Here is a 16,158-nt window from a genome sequence, read left to right on the forward strand (position 1 = left end):
ATTTACCGCTGGGGCTGAAGGGGTTAAACAGCTCAGAAGGGAGTTATCTGTGATCCCTGCAAAGCAACTACTCAGTGCTGCCCCTGCTGGCCTGTAGGTGCCCTGCTGCAGAGCATTCAGGGAGCTGTAGTGATTACAGCATTCTACGTTTATCGTTCGGCTAGGCAATACGCTGGACCGCTCACTCATACAATCAGGCATCGCTCGGGGCAGCTCAGTCGCCCGGCAGGACCCCTCACTCGTACGATCAGGCATCGCACAGGGCAGCTCAGTCGCCCGGCAGGACCCCCTCACTCGTACGATCAGGCATCGCACAGGGCAGCTCAGTCGCCCGGCAGGACCCCTCACTCGTACGATCAGGCATCGCACAGGGCAGCTCAGTCGCCCGGCAGGACCCCTCACTCGTACGATCAGGCATCGCACAGGGCAGCTCAGTCGCCCCTCTCGCCGTGACGTCACTTCCGGCCGGTCTCACGTGGAGCAGCATGGCGGACCTGCAGATGAAGCTGCTGCGGAGAAAACTGCAGAAGAGAACCGAGAAGATCCGGAAGAAGAAACAGGAGAAGAAACAACCGGAGGGTAAGAAGAGACAGCGGGGAGAGAAAGAGAGAGACAGACCGACCGACAGCCCGCGGGGGGAGAGAAAGAGAGACAGCCCGCGGGGGGAGAGAAAGAGAGACAGCCCGCGGGGGGAGAGAAAGAGAGACAGCCCGCGGGGGGAGAGAAAGAGAGACAGACCGCGGGGGGAGAAAGAGAGAGACAGAGCGACCGCGGGGGGAGAGAGAGAGAGATAGCCTAGAGAGCTGGAGGGTTAGAGACCCCGAGCAGAGAGGATAGAACAGCCCCGGTGGAGACATCCCAGACAGGGGATGAGACCGCCACAAGTGGAGAGTGCGGCCGGGTCACACGGGTGGATCTGGATTGCAGCCTCCGTGATCGCCGTCCGTGCGGGTGACTCTCAGTAAGCCGCCGCCATTGGCCGTCTGTTTCCGCTCGCTGATGCGAATTGCTTATTCCGCTCGCTGAGGACACATGGCAGCGCGCTCCGTTTTGCTGCAGACGAGTGATGTCATCGGAGGAGTCCGACCCGCAGCTAACGTCCCGCGTGGGCCGCCGGTCCCCGTGTCATCGCCTAGCAACGGCACTGGAAATACCAATAATAAACCCGTACTGCGCGTCAGAGAGCGTCCGCGGCGGTCTGTAATACAGTAATGGGTACGCGGGGTCACCGGCCGGGGGAGAGACTGCAGAGGGAAAGAGACAGTCTAGTGGGAGAAAGGGGCAGAGAGACAGCTGGAGGGTAAGAGACCCTGAGCACCCAGCAGAGACAGCCAAGAGAGCGACGCCGAGCACCTGGCAAGGAGAGATGGGAAAGCGAGAGCCAGCCCAGAGAGAGGGGCAAGCGAAAGAGACAGCTGCGAGGTAAAATGAGACTCCGAGCACCAAGTGGAGACATCCTAGAGAGAGGGGGAAAAGAAGACAAACAGGATGTAGAGGGGGGGAAACCTAAAGAGACAGCTGGAGGGTAAGAGACCCTGAGTACTTGGTGTAGACAGCCATGAGAGAGACAGACAGACATGTAGAATAAGAAGAAACCTCCAGCACTGAGGATAGAGGTGAGGGGAGACGTAGATTACTGGGAGTGAGACAGCCAGCCGAGAGGAGAGACCCCGAGTGCCTGATGGACACTGCTGGAAGAGAGACAGCCCAGAGAGAGAGAGACAGCCCAGAGAGCAGGGGTGTGGGGTGAGAGAGAACCTGCAGGGTCCTGAGAGATGTCAGAGTGTTTGCTCAGTCCTGTCTGTCTCAGGTGTGACGGCGGAGGAGGAGGAGGACGTGGTCATCGGTGAGAATGAGGAGGGGGCGAGCAGCGAGGAGACACAGCCGGCCCCGGTGAACGGAGACGTAGAAGACGATCCTGAGACCGCGGGGGGCCCCAAGAAGAAGAAGAAAAAGAAGAGGAAGCTGGTGGCCGAGGAGACAGGTGAGGACGGGGGAGGGGCGTTTACTGGGGCCCTTCTGTACTGTGATTGGCTTTGTCCTACAGTGCGGCCGGTCCTGAGCGTCTCCATTGGTCGCGCTCGTTACTTGTGTCCATGTAGTGAAGGCGGGACTCTAATAGCGGCATGTGTGGGCGGGGCCTGGCGGTGAGCCGGCCGCATCATGTGACAAACTGATCATTTCTCCACTGTAGATGCAAAGCGACCAAAGAATGAAGAGGAGGAGCCCAAGATGTCCGCTGAGGAGGGGGGAGATGAGGAGGACGAAGAGGGGCCCAGTCTGCCAATGGGGCTTACAGGTGAGTGATCCTGACGGTCACCCTGTAGGGGGCGGAGTTGTCGCCTCTGGTCGATTGGTGGCAGCCTGCGCTGTTTTCAGGCCTCCATCTTTTGGATGTGGAGTAGGGATGGCTGCTCCCCGCGGCCATGTGCCGCTGCCCCCGCACTCACACTGCTGCTCTGTATTTAGGGGCGTTTGAGGACACGGCGTTCTCCTCTCTGGCCGACCTCGTCAATGAGAACACGCTGAAGGCCGTAGCGGACATGGGGTTCACTCACATGACGGAGATCCAGCATAAAACCATCAGACCGCTGCTGGAGGGCAGGTGAGCCGCGCTCGGTCACAGGTCTATGGGCAGCAGATTGTACCATATGGGGGGGAGGAAGGGGTGTGTGTAGCTGTATCCATATGGTGGGGGATATGTAGTGCATGTGTATGACTGCATGGTGTTGGTGGGTAGGTGTGTATATAATGGCCCGTGTGAATATGGGTGGATGGTGTATATTTAGTGTATGTGTGTGGATATGGGGTTGTATATGGGTACGGATCGGGCAAATGTATTTGTAGTTTGTATGCACATTGGAGGTATATGTAGCGGTTGTGAATACACTAGATTTATATGTATCTTGTGTGTGGATATGGGGGTGCGTATATGACGGTACACGGATAAGGCTGGTGTATGTAACGTGTGGATACAGGCGTGTCTATGTAGATACAGTAGATTTATATGTAACGTGTGTGGGTAGTGGGTGTATATGTACAGTACAGGCATACGGCGGGTGTATATGTAACGTGTGTGGGTAGTGGGTGTATATGTACAGTACAGGCATACGGCGGGTGTATATGTAACGTGTGTGGGTGTATATGTACAGTACAGGCATACGGCGGGTGTATATGTAACGTGTGTGGGTAGTGGGTGTATATGTACAGTGCAGGCATACGGCGGGTGTATATGTAACGTGTGTGGGTGTATATGTACAGTACAGGCATACGGCGGGTGTATATGTAACGTGTGTGGGTAGTGGGTGTATATGTACAGTGCAGGCATACGGCGGGTGTATATGTAACGTGTGTGGGTGTATATGTACAGTACAGGCATACGGCGGGTGTATATGTAACGTGTGTGGGTAGTGGGTGTATATGTACAGTGCAGGCATACGGCGGGTGTATATGTAACGTGTGTGGTAGTGGGTGTATATGTACAGTACAGGCATACGGCGGGTGTATATGTAACGTGTGGGGGTAGTGGGTGTATATGTACAGTGCAGGCATACGGCGGGTGTATATGTAACGTGTGTGGTAGTGGGTGTATATGTACAGTACAGGCATACGGCGGGTGTATATGTACAGTACAGGCATACGGCGGGTGTATATGTACAGTACAGGCATACGGCGGGTGTATATGTAACGTGTGTGGGTAGTGGGTGTATATGTACAGTACAGGCATACGGCGGGTGTATATGTACCGTGTGTGGGTAGTGGGTGTATATGTACAGTACAGGCATACGGCGGGTGTATATGTAACGTGTGTGGGTAGTGGGTGTATATGTACAGTACAGGCATAAGGCGGGTGTATATGTAATGTGTGTGGGTAGTGGGTGTATATGTACAGTACAGGCATACGGCAGGTGTATATGTAACGTGTGTGGTAGTGGGTGTATATGCACAGTACAGGCATACGGCGGGTGTATATGTAACGTGTGTGGGTGTATATGTACAGTACAGGCATACGGCGGGCGTATATGTAACGTGTGTGGGTAGTGGGTGTATATGTACAGTACAGGCATACGGCGGGTGTATATGTAACGTGTGTGGGTGTATATGTACAGTACAGGCATACGGCGGGCGTATATGTAACGTTTGTGGGTGTATATGTACAGTACAGGCATACGGCGGGTGTATATGTAACGTGTGTGGGTAGTGGGTGTATATGTACAGTGCAGGCATACGGCGGGTGTATATGTAACGTGTGTGGGTAGTGGGTGTATATGTACAGTACAGGCATACGGCGGGTGTATATGTAACGTGTGGGTAGTGAGTGTATATGTACAGTACAGGCATACGGCGGGTGTATATGGAGGGGATATGTAATAACACTTTTTCTCATCTTTCAGGGATGTTCTGGCCGCCGCTCGGACCGGTAGCGGTAAGACCCTCGCCTTCCTCATCCCGGCCATAGAACTGATCTACAAGTTGAGGTTCATGCCGCGGAATGGTGAGAGTTGTGCTCTGTTCTGGCGCTCCTGTTTACTTGGGGGGAGGGGCACAGTAAAGGGGATTTTATAGTGATGCCCAAAATCTGTCCATAACACCCGACTGGCATTCCTCCCGCATCACCGATATAGAAGCATGCTAGACTCTGTGTGTCCTGAGTGGGGGGGGGAGGAATCGCCCGCTGCCAGAACCTTCTATCGCTCCGCCTCCTCTGGGCTCGATGTGTACAATAGGCCATCAGTATTAATCCCTTCCATGTATGTAATTGGTCGCTGCGCTGGGTATGCAGCGGGCTCCAGAGCGGATGCCAATCCATACTTGGCGAGTGCTGGCGGTTTTAAACAGTTGATGCCCACTCAAAACAGCCATGATTGGAGCTAGTAATGACGGCGGCCGTTTAATCACTCGAATGCCAAAGCTGCCAGCTGGGACGCCTCCAATGAGCCTGTGGTAATAAATGGAATTGGTGTCGCGGCATCTATAAATGGTCAAACTGCTATAATATCGCATTGTGTCCCACACGGTGAACGCGGTAAGATACGCACTGCCAAAGCGCGGGGGTGGGGGGGAAACCGAGTGGCATCAATGTCTCTGATAAACTGGAATGTTGACCTTTTTGTTTTCTAGGAACGGGGGTCCTCATCTTGTCCCCCACCAGGGAGCTCGCCATGCAGACATATGGGGTCCTGAAGGAGCTGATGGCGCATCACGTTCACACCTATGGGCTGATAATGGGCGGCAGCAACCGGTCAGCAGAAGCTCAGAAACTGGCCAATGGGGTTAACATTATAGTGGCCACCCCTGGGAGGCTGCTGGACCACATGCAGGTGAGGCGTGCGCTGAGCGTGCCCGAGGTGCCAATGTCCGATAATGTGCCGCCTTCCTTACTCCTGTGCCCTCCCGCAGAACACGCCAGGATTCATGTACAAGAACCTGCAGTGTCTGGTCATCGACGAGGCCGATCGGATCCTTGAGGTTGGATTCGAGCAGGAAATGAAGCAGATCATCAACCTGTTACCAAGTGAGTTACCGCCTGCATGGGGATGGCATCCGGGTGAAGGGGCACCTTCTGTGGCGGCTGGATGGATACAATGTGCACCTTTCCTCTTCCCACAGAGCGCAGGCAGACCATGCTGTTTTCTGCCACACAGACCCGCAAGGTGGAGGACCTGGCCCGGATCTCTCTCAAGAAGGAGCCGCTGTACGTGGGTGTGGATGACAACAAGGAAACGGCGACTGTGGACGGTCTAGAGCAGGTGAGGAAGTGACAAACGAGGCGTCCGGATCTGCTTGTGACCGAGAGATGGTTAGTGATCAGGACGGACTGTGGCTGTGTGTCTATATACACCCATCCGCCAGAACATTGAAACCCCCAGCCTGATATTCTATAGGTCCCCCTAGAACTGTGATCCAGCACGGCCCTCGACGTGTACGGTGCAGCTTCCATGGATCAGACTTGTTTTTCCTCAATCAGATAAGATCATGGAGGAGAAGTCCATCACCTTGATCTTTATCTTGCTAACTAGTTTCTAAAGTGAGGCCGGCCCCATTAACCTGCAGATAGGGGGCGCTGCCATTAACTAACCCCACTTCCATTGAGGGGTGGTACCGTATAATGTTAGGTAGGTGGTACGTGTCACATCCACATGATGGCAGGATTGAAGTACCTAGCGGAACATTACCCATCAAACAAGGTCACATGGTGACACGCTCTTCTGTAGGGTCGGACCAGACTGGTTGCCTGCACTCTCCACACACATCAGTAAGCCTGTCGCTGGTTACCAGTTGTCCTCTCACGTTTGGTAAGTGATGACCACCACACACCAGGAACGCCCTGCGAGACCGTTCTGGAGATGCTTTGACCCAGTTGTCTACCCATCACAACTTGGTCCTTGTCACAGTCGTTCACATTCTTACATTGACCCATTGTTCCTGCTTCCAGCACAATAACTGCAAGAGCTGACCGATCACTGTATGATATATCCCCAAATAAATAGATATCCTGTCATAATATACACTCTCCTACCGGAAGTAACCGGACCCCTGAGCAAGAATCATCAGTAGTATTTATTTCCATATGTTGATACTTCGTGGAGCTCCTTTGTCCCTAATGACATTGGATACTCTCTGTGGTATCCTCCTAACATCTAATACACTTCAGCTGCCATTTCCCTCCATTCATCCTGCAAATGTCTGGCGTGTTCTCTCAAAGTAGATGGACACTGGTCTTATTTCCTGGCCCAGCGTTTCTGTTCATCCTAAAGACATCCATGTTCATGGTTCTTGTCACTACAACCAACGGACTGAGACATTGACAGACTGACAGACCACAACAGAACCTCTGTCATACTTAACTGTTGGCACCTTCCGAAGTGTGTTGTGCCGTTACTGGGGCTCCTCCACACCCAGGTGTGGCCATCTGAGGTGAAGATGGAGTGGTGTGATTCGTCACTCCATAGAATGTTCTTCCATTGTCCCAACTGTTTGACGACGCTCCTTGCACCATTGTAGACGGGACGATGCGTTGGGCTTTGTGATGGGCGATTGTGTGCAGCCGCATAACCCGTATATCCAATACTAAGCAGTTCCCGTCATAAATTGCTGACGCCACGAAGGGCCTGCATTTTGTTTTTGTATTGTGGACATGTGACCTGCTACTAAGACAATACTTTGCTTGCCACATTACATATCCCCCTCCTAACAGGCACTATTTTTACTCCACCTTTTGCTGATATTAATGGCTGTTGGGTGTATATATGTTGCATGTACACGGTCTCCAGTCGTGGGCCATGGTCTTCTCGGTGGTTTTTCTCACGTCCTTCCATGTGTGCCCGGTGGTGGCCATGGTTTGGTGCTGGTTTCCCCGTGACGGTGGGGTCCTTTCTGTTACACACTCCTCTCCTCCTCAGGGTTACGTGGTTTGCTCCTCGGAGAAGCGCTTCCTGCTGCTCTTCACCTTCCTGAAAAAGAATCGCAAGAAGAAGATGATGGTTTTCTTCTCGTCCTGCATGTCGGTGAAATATCACTACGAGCTTCTCAACTACATTGACCTGCCGGTGATGGCCATTCATGTGAGTATCCGAGCGGGTCCAGCGGTAAGGAGGGTCTGTCATGTTCATCCCTCTCTGGGATCCTACAGCGGACGCGTGCTTCAGTCTGTTCGCGGCTCTTTGCTATTTTGGCTCTTCATTAGTTTTCTGATTCGATGCTTCCTTTTGTACAGGGGAAGCAGAAGCAGACGAAGCGCACCACCACCTTCTTCCAGTTCTGTAATGCGGACTCCGGCATCCTCCTGTGCACGGATGTCGCGGCCCGAGGATTGGACATCCCTGAGGTCGACTGGATTGTGCAGTACGACCCCCCTGATGACCCTAAGGTGACTGTCCCAGCATTGTGTGATATTCTGGGGCTGCCGTGGATGATGAGTGATAACAGTTTCTCCTCTTCATAGGAATATATCCACCGAGTGGGCCGGACAGCGCGAGGGATCGATGGGCGGGGTCATGCCCTGCTGATACTGCGTCCGGAGGAGCTGGGATTCCTGCGATACTTAAAACAAGCCAAGGTAACACAAGTCCTGTGAATCCCGCCCCCCCCTGCAGTCGTGCCTTAGCGTCGGCCCCGCCCCCTGCAGTCGTGCCTTAGCGTCGGCCCCGCCCCCTGCAGTCGTGCCTTAGCGTCGGCCCCGCCCCCTGCAGTCGTGCCTTAGCGTCGGCCCCGCCCCCTGCAGTCGTGCCTTAGCGTCGGCCCCGCCCCCTGCAGTCGTGCCTTAGCGTCGGCCCCGCCCCCTGCAGTCGTGCCTTAGCGTCGGCCCCGCCCCCTGCAGTCGTGCCTTAGCGTCGGCCCCGCCCCCTGCAGTCGTGCCTTAGCGTCGGCCCCGCCCCCTGCAGTCGTGCCTTAGCGTCGGCCCCGCCCCCTGCAGTCGTGCCTTAGCGTCGGCCCCGCCCCCTGCAGTCGTGCCTTAGCGTCGGCCCCGCCCCCCTGCAGTCGTGCCTTAGCGTCGGCCCCGCCCCCTGCAGTCGCGCCTTAGCGTCGGCCCCGCCCCCCTGCAGTCGCGCCTTAGCGTCGGCCCCGCCCCCCTGCAGTCGCGCCTTAGCGTCGGCCCCGCCCCCTGCAGTCGCGCCTTAGCGTCGGCCCCGCCCCCTGCAGCCGCGCCTTAGCGTCGGCCCCGCCCCCTGCAGTCGCGCCTTAGCGTCGGCCCCGCCCCCTGCAGCCGCGCCTTAGCGTCGGCCCCGCCCCCTGCAGTCGCGCCTTAGCGTCGGCCCCGCCCCCTGCAGTCGCGCCTTAGCGTCGGCCCCGCCCCCTGCAGTCGCGCCTTAGCGTCGGCCCCGCCCCCCTGCAGTCGCGCCTTAGCGTCGGCCCCGCCCCCCTGCAGTCGCGCCTTAGCGTCGGCCCCGCCCCCCTGCAGTCGCGCCCGCCCCCCTGCAGTCGCGCCCCGCCCCCTGCAGTCGCGCCCCGCCCCCCTGCAGTCGCGCCCCGCCCCCCTGCAGTCGCGTCGCGCCCCGCCCCCTGCAGTCGCGCCTTATGATCCTTTTACATAGGCTGAGACTCTTACGATACTAGTTTGCCCGATAAAACGAGCTGGAGACATCATCACCAGCTCATCCGCGCTCGGGCAGCCCGTGTAGACTGCATGAATCATGTAGTCCTCAGGCTCTTATGGTTCAGTGCTGGTCGCTTCATTGAACGAGAACCTCACTATTCTCGCTCGTCGTTCGCCCGCGTTTAAGCTTAACGATTATCATCCAGCCTCCTTCACTTTAACAATTTTCTGAACAATATCAGTCTAGCGCCCCCCCCCCCCCCGCACTCGGGACTGACTAACATTCTCTTCCTTTTCTAGGTGCCGCTCAGTGAATTTGAGTTCTCCTGGAGTAAAATCTCTGACATCCAGGCTCAGGTACGGATAGAAAATCCAGGCCACCCATTTCCAGGAGGGGAGAGGGGCGTGGGGCGGGCGGGCTGCCTTTTTTATGCTTTTTCTCATATTAGCATTAAAAAAAAAAATCCCACATATTTAGTATCGCGTCCGTGAAGATCCGTACAATAAATCAAACATGCTTTTTATCCTGCATGGCACAAAGCGTTAAAAGAAAAAAAAGCTAAAAAACGCAATAAAAGTGATTTTAAAAAAAAGTATGTACCCCAAAATGGTACCAAAAAACTACAGCTCGTCTTGCAAAAAGTGAACCCTCACAAAGCTTCGTCCATGGAAAAATAAAAAAGTTATAGGACTTTGAATGCAGCGATTTTAGAAAAAAAAAATTCTAAAAAAAAAGTTTTTATTGTGGAAAAACCTAAAAAAAATAGCATTTTGGTATCGTAACCGTACCGACAGAAAAAATGTATTGTCATTAATGCTGCATAATTAACGCTTTATAAAAAAAATCTATGGCAGAATTGATGCGTTTTCTCAAAAAACAAGCCCTCATACGGCCGCATCGACGGAAAAATAAAGTTATGGCTTTTGCAAAATGGTGATGAAAATCTACCAAAAATTGTTTGGTCCTCAACTCCAAAATAGGCCGTGTCCTTAAGGGGTTAAAAAGTGAACGCCATGTCGTGACCATAGCGCCTCGGTGTTATGATGTGTGCACCAGGCTAAACCCAATGTGCTATGATGCTGCTATAGTAACAGGACAACATGGCATTTGCTATTTAATGGAGTCCTATTTGCCGATATCACCGGGGCCGCGCTGCTTATGGGATGTAGCATTTGGTATTGCCTATGGACCTTGTCTGCATGTTTACATCAGTTACTTATCACGCTCCCATATGCTATGTTGATATATTCTGGCTATTACCCCTTGGATGCATCATTCTTTATACTCTTGTGCCCGCTTTGTGTAATATCTAATGTTCTGCTTCTCCATGATGTCTCGGGGTACCGCCCAGCTACGGTTTACTATGGGGACAGTATACAGGGCAGACACAGCGCCCGTTCTACCTGTTGCCTGCTTTCATCTTGCATGCTGGCACCCGCTGCACGCCGGGTCTCTGGTGGGGATATGAGGGATGATGATGATGATGATGATGATGATGATGATGATGATGATGATGATGATGGTTTTTTTGTGAATTTTGCGTTTCAGCTGGAGAAACTGATTGAGAAGAATTATTATCTGCACAAGTCGGCGCAGGAGGCGTACAAGGCGTACATCCGCGCCTACGACTCGCACTCTCACAAGCAGATATTTGATGTCAACACTTTGAATTTGCCGAAAGTGTGTCAGTCCTTTGGCTTCCGGATTCCTCCCTTTGTCGACCTGAGTATCCTTTACCCGCTGACAGATTCCATCTGCGTGTCGTGGCTGTGATGTCACAGAATGTGGCGGGCGGTTTAGCATTACGGTACCTTCACACGAGGCGACGGTCAGGCACATAAGCCAACTGCTGCCCCTGTGCTTAACATAGGAGCCATAGTCCTTTGGTTAATGAAGGCGCTGCGGCCGGAGATCGTTCTGACCCGCCGCTCTCCATTCAGTCAGCAGGCGGCAGTTCATAGACCGACTGCCTGGTCACACGGACTGACAGTTGCTTGGTTTTTAATTCCGCTAAAAACCTCTTCTACAAGTGGCAAAGTCTCAGTCAGCGCCGTCGGCAGCTGCGGGTCCACGGGGCGACTATCACCCAGAGTCATTGTTTCACTGATACGCTGGGCGATAATTGCCTCTCGTCCGAGCACGATAGCAGGCCGTGATACGCAGCCCAATATCGTGAATGTACGATGTACCCGCGGATGCGAGGCGGGTTCCTGTTCCACTCGGTGGGTTATTTGTTTTTCTTAACTCCGTATCCTCAGATGTTAACAGCAGCGGTGGGAGGAAGCTCCAGAAACGAGGAGGCGGAGGAGGATTTGGGTATCAAAAGTCCAAAAATCTGCACAAAGCCAAGATCTTCAAACACATCAATAAGGGCGGCCACGGCAGCGGTGGGCGGCAGTTCACCCGCTGATCACTACCTGGAGCTGCGCCGCCGCCTCACAGAACTGCCTTCCCATTCCGGCTCCTGGCGTGATGGATGGAGGGCAGAGGGGGTCACAGATTCATCACCTCCCCGAGTCACGTGTGACCTCTGGTTCTTCCGGGGTGGAGGCCCCTCGTCCATCTCTGCTACACGTCGGCTTAACTCTCTCCTTTGTGCCGGATTAGAAGGCGGCCGGCCCTTCCCTTGTGGGGTGTCGTCACTTTATCCGGGTCCAGGGTTATATTCCTACAGACTCGTCCCTCATGTCTTTGGTGCAGCTCTGACCTAATGGTCAGCTTTCTGTGTAAAGAACTGCGCTGGAGGAGGAGCCAGAGCAGCGGAATCCAGCAGTTGTGCGATTGGTCACCAAGACCTTGTACAGTTAATTGTTTTCATGCTAAAATAGTATATAATGCCAAAAAGACATTTGTCCAGCCTATTACCCCCGATGTTGATGGGCTACTGATGGGGGGGAGGGGGAGGGGGGGAGAATTCGCACATCCCAGGTCTGTCCAGGAGGTTTAATACATGTGATGTCACCTATTAAAGCGACAGTTTATACAACTTAGTGTGGTTGGTGTTTGTTGCTCTTTTCATTTTCTTTAACCCCTGAGGGATCGGGAAGTTTTGGTCACCTAAATAGAGATGAGCGAGCACCCAAATGCTCGGGTCCGCGTTATTCGAGTCGAGCTTTTCGTAAAATTCGAGAGCTCTACTCGAGTAACGAACCCCATTGACTACAAGGGGAGACTCGAGCATTTTTGTATGTGGGACGCCGGGTGCCGAGCTTTTTTTTCTCCCTTGGTTTTTCTCTGACACAAAATTTGCCAATAACGCACGCTGCGGCGGGGAGGGGCCAAAAACTGGGGAGGGGTCGAACACTGCTTGATGCTCGTTCGAGTAACGAGCACCATCAAGTACGCTAATACTCAAATGAGCATCAAGCTCAACAGAGTATGTTCGCTCAACTCTAGTCCCAAAGAACCAGATGTGATTTTTTTTTTTTTTTTTTTTTTTGATTTGTTTCTTGGTAAAAAGCTAAAAGAAAAAACAAACTTTAATTTTATAGTTTAAATTTAGTATATTTACGCTAAAATAAAGTACGGCTTCCCCCTTGTCTTTCAGATATTTTGCTATATAATTTGTATAGTCTAGTCTCGGATGCAAAATGGTTTTTACTTATTTTTGTCACTTTTTTTATTTTTAACCCCTATGTCCCCCATGACGTTGTATAATACCTCTGGGGGTCATTCACCTGTCTTTTATTTTATTTTTCTTTCACACCTTTTCCCTGTAGCGCCAGCATCCATAGGAGACCCAGTTATAGGGAAAAACAACCGTCACTGGCAGAGCTGATCTGGGTACCGTCAAACAACTGGCACCTGCTGCGTATGCGGGAGGCTCAGCGCCTGCTACCCAACCTGCCCCACTGTGACATATGTACATCACAGAGCAGGAGGGGTTAACATACCCCTTCCTGGCGGGAGGATGATGGGGCTGGAGTCCACATATAATCATGGCTTCAGCAATCATGTGAGAGAGAATTGATCTTTAAGGATACTTCTAGGCTAACTTCACCCGAGCGAGCGCATATAGAGCCGTGAATCCCGCCCGCATGTTATGCGCCCACCATGTGAAATCCCTGTGGATGCGAGGTGTTGTCATGTGACTACAGCCTTGTATCACTTCAGGGCTGCACCGCAAGATCCCGCAGCCCATATACAGCTGATACGGGGCCCGATTTCTAGCATCACTGTGCAGGAAAAAAAAAAAATCTGTCTGACCGCATTTAAGAGAATATGATCGTATTTGTGCGTCTCGAAACACCCAAACTTCACACAATCTTCTCTCCTGTGTGAATCCCGCCTCCCATGATGCATTGCTGCAGTTACACATAGATGTTATTTTGGGGTGGATTTAGCCGCTGGATGTCGCTCATCACACTGAAATGAATGAAATCTCCACAACCAATAGATCACGTGGTTTCAGAATGCAGCAGCGCTGCGACCGCATGGGGTCTCTTAAAACCTTCACTAACATTGTACAGAGTTGTTGGATTTTTGTGGGGAAAAAAAATTTCAACTAAGGGTGCCTACCCCCTATATTACGTTTTCACTGCGAAATTCTGTGTTTTTTTCCTCCAGGTGTCTATGGGACTTATTAATGTTAAAATCGCAACTTACCGTGAAATCATGATTTTAACATTAACAAGTCCCAAAGACCCCTGGAGAAAAAATGCGAATTTCGCAGTGAAAAAGAACTGTAGTGGGTAGGCACCCTAAGGGTGAATGAATTTCCGCCCGTGCCCGCTGCCATAGGATTGCATCCGGGCCCACAATCCTATGCAGACAGCTGCGATTTGATCGCATGAAAACTTGCGCGGTAAACAAATCATAGCATGTCTTATTTCTGTGCGAGCCTTGCAGAGGCCCGCACAGAGACGTCACCGATGAGGCGCCAGCCGCACATAGAGACGAGACTAAACAGTGAGCTGTGGGTCACTGCAGGGGCACGGGCCGCATCCTGCTGCGAGAATTCTCACAGCGGAGTCCGACCTGGCCGTCTGCATTCACCCTAATACAGTATGTGAAGGTGGTCTCTTAGTTCTGAGCTGGTGCGTGTAGATGGTTATGATGTCACTATACAGAAGAGACCCCGCTTCTGTATTTCTCTAGCACACACTCCTCACCGCATCATGGAGGACATTAAACAGCAGTACTGAGCAGTGTAGCTGTGATTCCCATAGCAATAACAAAGTAAGCAATCTCTGTGGATCTCGCCCTCTCCTTTCAATAGACTATTTCCTCGATGTAGCATGAGTCGCCACCTGCTTTCACTTTCTGTTCTGTCTTGTTATTAGAGATGGGACTATATGTGGCAGCAGGCAGTAAGTTAAGCAGGAGCCCCCTAGTGGCTGGCGTTTTAGAGGTATTTTTCAGTCAAACATTTAAGTATCACGAAAGTACAAGTTGTTTAAAAAGTCAGTGCCCATCTACAGGTTGCCTTCCGATGATTAGTTCTCTCTACACCTCAAATGCTCTGCGACAGTGGATGCTGCCCCCCTAAAAGTTGTGGAAAAATGGATCTTGGCTCAGATAGATTTATGCTAATTTCCCTTTGGAAGCACTTGTAGGGATTTCACATAAATGTCCAGCTAAAGGTTCCTTCCCCCTAGCCATCAGAGCTGCAGGACGATAAAAAAACCCATAAAAACACTTTCTTTTTCGCCCGTCCTGCGATGCTCCAAGGATAATCGCACCATGTTTTATGTTTTGGCGTTTCCTTGGACCGCCTCGCCCGTTGTTTTGAATGGGACTTTAAAAGCCATCCCGTTACTCGCAGCCCGTGTGATGTGATGTTTCCCATTGAAATCAATGTGAAACACTTGTGATCCTCTGACGCCCGTGAAACGCGGACCTGAGGATCGCATCTACGCAATTTTTTTGAATTAAAACCGCCTCGCATCAACATGAAAAACGTACATTGTTAAGCGCGATATCGGGCGGAGTTTCTCGCCCGGTGAATGCAGGTATGGATGTTGATGTGGAACTGCTGGCAGGATTCTGCTATTTTCGATTCTGCATGTTTAGCGGTGCGGATTTTGGGGCTGAATATTCCATCCTGTGTCTACAGTCCATCGGGTAAACCTGTGGCTCCGCCCATCAGATTCCACTTCTTTGGCTGCATCAGATTTGCGGCGCACCATGGAGATCACACAAGGGGTAAAATGTGACCGCTCAGCGCCAAACTTGTAGATGTAAAAGTTACACATTTTTGCACAACTCTCAATCGTAGAAAAATGGCCAAATCCCAGCTTTTGTAAAAGTGTTCTTAGCAAAAACGGCACGGGCTCATTGAATATAGCAGAAGCTGGCGTAAATCATAGGGAAAGTCTGTGCCCGTCCGCAGGGTGTAGACTCAGTATTTGGCACACATCACTCTGGGGCACGCTTTCCTTATACTAAGTATGTTTCCCGCCTCTGTCCCTGATTTGCAGAGCCGAGGTCGTTCTTTGCCGTAATTTTTTTTTCTATTTCGCCAGCGCAAAATGTAACAAATTTGTGAAAGATCGTGAATTGCATTTGTCAAAGTTGTACTTTGTAGCAGCGCAGGGGAAGAAAAAAAACATATTCTGCCTCTCATGATAGTTCAGCCAACAAAACGTGCATCAGCTTGGTACAGAGGTGGACTTGTGCCAAAATGTAGCAATCAGCCGATAAGCTGCCTGTATCGACCAATCAGAGCTCAGCTTTTATTTCTTAAAGGGGCTGTGCCAAGAGTTATCCTCTGGCCCATGGATAGGGGTTAACGTTCAGACCCCTACTGATGGAGGAATGGGGCTATGGTGCTCTATTCATTTCAATGTGATCACTGTAGATCGCCAAGTTCATGTGCCCCAATCTCTCTGCCAGTCCCACTAAAATGAGCGGTGGTGCATGTGTGACCGCCGCCGCCCCCACTTCAGGATGCGTTGGAGCACCGTTCTTGGGATCATTGCGAGTCCCGGCTGTCGGATCTCCATTGATATAAAAGGTATCCCCTTTTCTGTTATTTTGGGGAGGGGATAACATTCAAACATGGCCCAACCCCTTTTACGCTTCTCTGCATTGTGAGTGGCTGTTATGGCCAGAAGGGCGGGATCTCAGTGCATCCAGCTGCAGAAGTGGTCGTTTACAGCAAAGGATGCTGGGAGTTGTA

At 52.0% G+C, this 16,158-nt stretch overlaps 1 protein-coding gene across 1 annotated transcript; it reads left to right on the top strand.

Moving 5' to 3' along the window:
* The first annotated feature begins 378 nt into the window (after positions 1–378).
* Positions 379–12,024, top strand: DDX18 (DEAD-box helicase 18). The gene is made up of 14 exons (XM_066575249.1): positions 379–579; positions 1,811–1,984; positions 2,195–2,299; positions 2,470–2,605; positions 4,395–4,495; positions 5,122–5,321; positions 5,401–5,515; positions 5,611–5,750; positions 7,404–7,565; positions 7,718–7,870; positions 7,946–8,059; positions 9,338–9,394; positions 10,587–10,764; positions 11,297–12,024. The coding sequence occupies exons 1-14, from the start codon at positions 486–488 to the stop codon at positions 11,446–11,448; spliced, it is 1,881 nt and encodes a 626-aa protein (XP_066431346.1). The 5' UTR covers positions 379–485; the 3' UTR covers positions 11,449–12,024.
* The last annotated feature ends 4,134 nt before the right edge of the window (positions 12,025–16,158 follow it).

The sequence above is a fragment of the Eleutherodactylus coqui genome, chromosome 8 (genome assembly GCF_035609145.1).
Source record: "Eleutherodactylus coqui strain aEleCoq1 chromosome 8, aEleCoq1.hap1, whole genome shotgun sequence".
Classification (NCBI taxonomy): Eukaryota; Metazoa; Chordata; class Amphibia; order Anura; family Eleutherodactylidae; genus Eleutherodactylus; species Eleutherodactylus coqui.